The sequence below is a fragment of the Pyrus communis genome, chromosome 7 (genome assembly GCF_041283825.1).
Source record: "Pyrus communis isolate YQ-2024b chromosome 7, ASM4128382v1, whole genome shotgun sequence".
Classification (NCBI taxonomy): domain Eukaryota; kingdom Viridiplantae; phylum Streptophyta; class Magnoliopsida; order Rosales; family Rosaceae; genus Pyrus; species Pyrus communis.
The window spans coordinates 25,634,506-25,641,160 of NC_142571.1; the positions used below are offsets into that span (position 1 = coordinate 25,634,506).

Genomic DNA, 6,655 nt, shown 5'->3' on the forward strand with positions numbered 1-6,655 from the left:
TACCACACATCAATTTGGTCATTTCATTAAGATTTTGTCAATTATTCTGTTAGTTTGTATGTAGGACCCACAAATCTAATGAAATGTTGACATGTGGATTGCACAAAATAAGGGTTTTTATCGCAAATAGTCTCTGATATTGATCCAACTCTTGATTTTGGTTCCTGAGTTTCAAAAATTGACAAATTTGGTCCCCTAACTTTCAATACCACATGTCAATTTAATCCTTCCATTAAAGTTTCGTCAATATATTTTGTCCCACTAATCCAATCATAAGGCACCACGTGGATTGACTATAAGAAACTATTGTTTTAAAATTTAAAACTAAAAGTAAAATAAGAAACTAAAAACCAAAACTAAAAGAAAAAGTCATCATCGTCTTTATCAGGTAAGCTCAAAAAGAAAAGGAAGGAATCATGACACCATTAAAGTACTTGGCCTCCTGAACTCACTCTTCACTCTCTCTAGTCGGTTATTTTCTTCAAATTTAAATTAAATTTGGATTTGATTTTATCGAATTTAGATTGAATTTTTTTCTAGTTGGGTTTGTGGGATGTGAGAAAAATGTCAGCGCGGAATACTTGTTCGTTGGTTCACTCTTAAAAAAATAGTTCCATATAGTTAATTCACATGGAGCCATATGATTGCATTAGTGGGACCACATCAACACACAAATGAAAAATATTGATGAGATTTTAATTGAATGACTAAGTTGATGTGCGAAAGTGAAAGTCAATGACCAAATTTATTGATTTTTGAAACACAGAGACCAAAATGAGAAATTTGATCAATGTCAGAGACCATTTGCTATAAAAACCCTTATTTTGTGTAATTCACACGTCATCATTTCATCTGATGTGTGGTTCCCATATACAAACTAACAGAATAGTTGACGGAATTTTAATGGAATGATCAAATTGATGCTGGATAGTGAATGCCAGGGATGACAATGATTAATTTTGAAAGTGAGAGACCAAAATGATGAGTTTGATCAATCTCATGGACCATTTGTGATAAAAACCTAGTTAAAGAAGAACCAAACTTAGATTGACAAATTCCAAATTTCCAAGCAAATATAAAGATGATCTTACAAATTAAGATCATTTATAAAACCTACAAAATGAAATTGCAAAACAGGAAAATCCACCTCGTCATCATTCAGAGAAGATCACCTTGCAAAGTTCAAGCACTGTCATGGGATTTTTTTTAATGATAACAGGGTATTATTACTCACTACTTGGATCGTCATCACGGATACTCTCTAGGCATCCTAATTCCAGTTAGCACATCCCTTATTAGACTCAATTCAGCTACCACATTGCTCATGTCTTTTCGCTCTCTCGGCATCGCTACAGAACAAGCAATTCCTACTCTTGCAATGGAAGTCAAGCACTCCACAACCCTTTTTCTTCGATCATTTGGGGCATTATTCCCCCTATTACTTCTGGGATTAGTACGGATGCTGCTTTCTTCTATTTGAACAAGTAGTGGATCACATATTTCTCCCACACGTTCTGGTTGAGCCATCATAACAAAATTGTGCAGGTCCATGCCACTGTTAAACATGTCATCTGTCGGCCTCTTGCCAGTTAACATCTCCAACAATAGTATTCCGTAGCTATACACGTCGCCATATCTTGACACCTCACCTCCCATTCCATACTCTTTAAGTTATATGCACAAAAACATAGCTTTGTTCTTATGTGTGACTTCAAAAAACTCATGCTATATACAAAACCATAGTGCAAGCACAAATAAAATATATACAAAAGAAAATTTACCCGGGGGAGTATAGCCTATGGTGCCTTTTATGACATTGGAACTGCTATCGTGCAAAGGAGATGGGCAAGAAGCATCCCGGAGGTACCTTGCTAAACCGAAATCACCAACACAAGCAGTCATTTCACTGTCTAACAAAATGTTGCTGGGCTTTATATCACAATGAACTATTGGCATGTGGGAGCGGTTGTGCAAATAATCCAAAGCACACGCTACATCGATGGCAATGTTAACTCTTTGAGTGAGATTCAGATTCTTCGGCAGATTGGCTGGCCTATCTACTCCCTCAGCTGATATGTGCAGCCACTCATCTAGGCTTCCATTCACCATGAACTCATACACCAGGGCTTTGAAATCGTTTCCTTGAAAATCAATGCTTGAACAAGCAGTCAGTAGCTTGACAAGATTTCGATGCCTAATGCTTTTCAAGGCTTCACATTCAGATATGAAACTTCTAGAAGCTCTTGAAGTTTGAAGATTGAGTACTTTCACCGCAACATTTCTTTCTTCATGTTGGCTGAGAATTCCCTTGTACACGGACCCAAAACTTCCCGAACCAATCAAATTCGAAGCAGAGAATCCATCAGTTGCTTTGAGGAGATCTCCATAGGACAGTTTCAAGAGTGAAACCCCCAGTGATGACCCTGAAGTTGACTTAAGTGCTCTAGCTTTTCTTGATCGATGAAGAAGCACAAGTAACAACACCAAGACCAAGCCAACAACCCCACAGGAAACTGAGATAATTAAGTTCAGCTTAGGAGATAACCCTTGCTTGGATTTTGTGGAGATGCACTTGGGCAATCTTAAGTGGGGTAGACCTCCACAAAGCTGTGTGTTTCCCACAACAGATACTGCACTCGCGTTCTTGAAAACTCCTTGGATTGGTACTGCACCTTCAAAATTGTTAAATGAAAGGTTCAAATTCTGCAAGAAGGGGAAACTCCCCAAGTAGTTGGGAATTATGCCAGACAAGTTGTTGCAAGAGAGGTCAAAATCTTCAATTCCTCTCAAATAGCTCAAGGATTTAGGAATTATCCCCTGCAATAAATTTTCTCTAAGAGATAGAGTTGTCAAACTTGTGCAACTCCCTAAGCTTTGTGGAATCTCACCAGATAACTTGTTTTCAGAAACATCCAAGATAACAAGATGCTGTAAGTTACCTCCTTCCATGGGAATGGATTCAGTAAGTTGGTTTCCAGATAGATTCAAGTAAACAAGTAAATTGATGACTTGTTTTGGAATTGGACCACTAAGATTGTTGTGGGAAAGATCCAATTCTAACATAAACCTGCAGTCTCTGAGACTTTGTGGTATGCTTCCATTTAACTTGTTTGAGCGGAGATTCAATCCGCTTAATGAAGTCAGATTTCCTAGAGATGATGGAACATTACCTGACAATTCATTCGAACCTAGAAATAGATCATAAAGCTTATTCAGTTTACCTATTGAACTCGGTATAGTGCCTGCCAATAAATTTGCAAAAAAGCCTAGTCTCTCCAAGTTGATAAGATTTCCAACCCCGATGGGAATGCTTCCGCGTGTCTGAGTGTTATGAAAAGATATTTCCTTGAGCTTTGTTGAGAGGTTGCTGATAGATTCAGGCAGCACTCCTCCAAAATTATTGAGGCCGACAGATAAAAATTCTAAATTGGTGCAATTAACTAGAGAAGAGATGAAATCCAAGTCACCTTCCTCATTATTTCCAAGATTGTTATCATCAAGTTGAAACAAATACAAATTTGACAGGCGTGCCAGACTAGGCACTTTCCCAATAAACTTATTGGATGAGATAGAAAATACTGAAAGGTTTGAGGCATTGGAGATTGAAGTTGGTACTAGTCCAGTGAATTGGTTGGTATGGAAAACAAAGGTTTCGAGGTTTGGAAATTTAGTGTGGCCCAAGCCAAGAGGAAGAGTTCCATGAAGGTTGTTTTGAAGCATATAAATGACTTTAATTGACGACAGGTTGTATATGGAGGGAGGGATGGTACCATTCAAATAATTTGTAGCCAGTGAAAAAAACACTAAGCTTTTCAACCGGCCAAGGCTATTTGGAATACCTCCATGCAGATTATTTTGGAATGCAGATAGTATTTCAAGAGAAGAAAGATTCCCAAAAGAAGGTGGGATTTTCCCATAAAAATTGTTCTTGCCTAAAGCAAGTACCCGAAGCTTGGACAATGAGGCAATTTCAGTTGGAAGTTCGCCACTTACAGTGTTGCCATATAAGCCAAGGAATTGGAGGTTAGAGCAACGTGATATGTTGAATGGAATATGACCACTGAAGGAGTTGTTATCAAGGAATAGTTTTTCCAAGCGGAACAAACGACCAATTTCTGGAGGGATGGTGTGGCTGAAGTTATTGTTATGGAGGTCTAAAGCCCGCAGAAAGCTCAAGTTTCCAATGTGGGGAGATAGGTGGCCTACCATCTTGCTTGATCGGAGGTCGAGCACTGTAACTCTCTGGTGTTTGCGGCCACAAGTGATGCCTGGCCAACGACAGAAGTGGACCGATTCATTCCAAGAGCTAAGGATGCCCAGGGTATCGGTCACGATTTCAGCTTTGAAGGCAAGCAAGGAAAGCCTATCCACCTCATTTCCCGCTAAACGGGAGGAGGCAGAGCTAAAAAGAAAGAGAAGAAAGAGTGGTTGGATGAAAATAAACCAAATGCTAACATGAATACCTGAGAACTCCATTTTAGCTAGGCTGCAAAATGAAGCTGTGGATATTTAACCATAGGTAATCGTAGCACACCATGGTTAAATATCCACAGCTGCAAAATGAAGCTGTTGACACAAGAAAGGAGTCAATTTTAGCGTCCAAATTGGGTTGCACAGCTAGCTTCTGCGTGCATACCATGAGAACACAACATATGCTTTTGCAGTCGCAATAATTCTTAATTTAAAAATGCTACTCTTATCAAATTTTTCATAAAATATTTGTATCACTTCTCTAACAAAGAAAGGGCTTAACTCGGTCAAAAAGGCTAATTTTACCACATTTTATCATCATTGGTATTATAAGACTTATATGTGTTGGTGGACCAAGTTCTATTAAAAAAGCGGTAGAAATAATAGTACAAATATGTGGTAAGTGTTGTATTACTCGAGTAACTTACACGTTGGTTCTTGACGAAAAAAAAGACTTTGATGTTTTACGTTAGAATTATCATAAAAAGCAGAAAGTAAAACGTAGAGACCCACTAGCTAGTTTTCTATCGTATTGGAAGGTTCATGCAAAGTAGGTAAGACTGGAAAAAGTGCCCGTAAGTAGGTAATACTAGAATAAGTGCCCGGCGTTGCCGCGGGTCTTTAAAATATTTTGGAAATATATCAATATAGAAAACAGAGGTCTCTTTTGCAGTGAATTTCAAAACTGTATAGAACACGTAAGATTTGTAAATGTGTATATATATATATATATATATAATAGCGATACTATTTACATACATGTGGAATGTAGGAAGGAAATTATAGTACTTTTGTTCTGAATCAAGATTACTAATTCCAAAATACAATTTCAAGAACCATTTCCCTACAGTTGAACATCAAGAAGACCACTAATTCTGAAATACAGATTAATTTCAAGAACCATTTCATGTAAGCAGAGAGACAAAGGATGTGGTTTCTATTACCGGTACGATTAGCTTGTAAAGACTTGTCCACTGTGTTCTGAGTATTGGTCTCCACTGTAACCATCTTTAGAGAACTTTTCTGTAGATAATTCCACTGTAAAAAGAAATCCATGTTAGAATGCGTTTCCAATTAAGAATGTTAACTGCTTCTGCAAAAAGGTACTTTTGGAATGATTTTCTGCTTGCTCAGTTTGTGGTGATACAGTGCTTAGGAATTCATGCTTTGTCCAAGACAGTGAAGATGCTTTTTACCCAAATGAAGGAATAGACTTACCAGTTACCATCACAGGAAACTCATGCCTCCTCTCTTCGAAGCTTTGCTGACTCTTTGTGTTTTCCTCACCTGCAATTTAGATCCAATGCACAGAGGCACTTCACCCATAAAATTCTAAATCCATACACATCTAAAAACAGAGAACAAAAAACCAAGAAAACCGTGTATGCGGGCGTGCGGGTGTGTTTCTGTGGTATATTTTATCAAACAGGTGATAGGCACTGAACAAAAGATACATATGAATGTAAATGTTGTTTGTAAACTGAAATGGAACGAGTAAAATTACACTCTAACATGGTTCAAACTCAATAATCAGAACATAAAAGAAGAAATACAAAAAGTTACAGTTAGAAGTCACACATCAGTTAAAGAGTTGAAAAATAAGCAAGCATGCTTAGGGAACTATATTTACACCTACAGAATAATAAATACAGCAAGCTAGTACTGATGAAGTACTTGAAAAAGGCAAAATTCGTTTTCATTTCTTCCCCGATATTAAACCTAAATATAAAAATCGATCCGCTTTAAACCCAGAAATTCGAAACCAACCCCTCACCAAGGAAAGTACCAAAACTCTGAAAATTTTAACCCTTAGAGTTCACTCTTGTTATAAAAACTGGCAAAAAAAAAAAAAAAACCATAAGCTCTGCAAAAAAATGTAATACTACCCAAAACCATATACATGAAAAATGAAGAATTGATTGATTCCCACTAATTCAACTTTCATAATACACAAAAATTACAATTTTGGTCCAACAAAATCCCAAAAGGGAGAAGCAAAAAGAGAAACTAAAATGTGAAGGATGAGGGTCTGCAGCCCTGATTTTCATATCCACAAACGCACAAATTCTTATATTTTCGAAAGCATGCACAACGCAAACAAAAACTAAATAAAAACTTAAATAATACATGAATCATCTGTGTTTTGTTTTGCAAACATCCAAGGGGATAGAAACTAAAATAAATT

General features: G+C 37.2%; 1 protein-coding gene across 1 annotated transcript; it reads right to left on the reverse strand.

Moving 5' to 3' along the window:
• Positions 1–1,025: 1,025 nt before the first annotated feature.
• LOC137735516 (putative receptor-like protein kinase At3g47110) lies at positions 1,026–5,407 on the reverse strand. Its single transcript, XM_088696701.1, has 2 exons — positions 1,782–5,407; positions 1,026–1,664 (listed from the first exon to the last, which is right to left on the reverse strand). The coding sequence occupies exons 1-2, from the start codon at positions 4,474–4,476 to the stop codon at positions 1,249–1,251; spliced, it is 3,111 nt and encodes a 1,036-aa protein (XP_088552827.1). The 5' UTR covers positions 4,477–5,407; the 3' UTR covers positions 1,026–1,248.
• Between the last annotated feature and the right edge of the window lie 1,248 nt (positions 5,408–6,655).

Bases quoted from the DNA above. Each gene is read 5' to 3' on its own strand.
- LOC137735516 (XM_088696701.1), bottom strand. From the start codon at position 4,476: ATGGAGTTCTCAGGTATTCATGTTAGCATTTGGTTTATTTTCATCCAA. The intron at 1,665-1,781 runs GTAAATTTTCTT...TATAACTTAAAG, and splicing joins CATAGGCTATACTCCCCCGG to AGTATGGAATGGGAGGTGAG.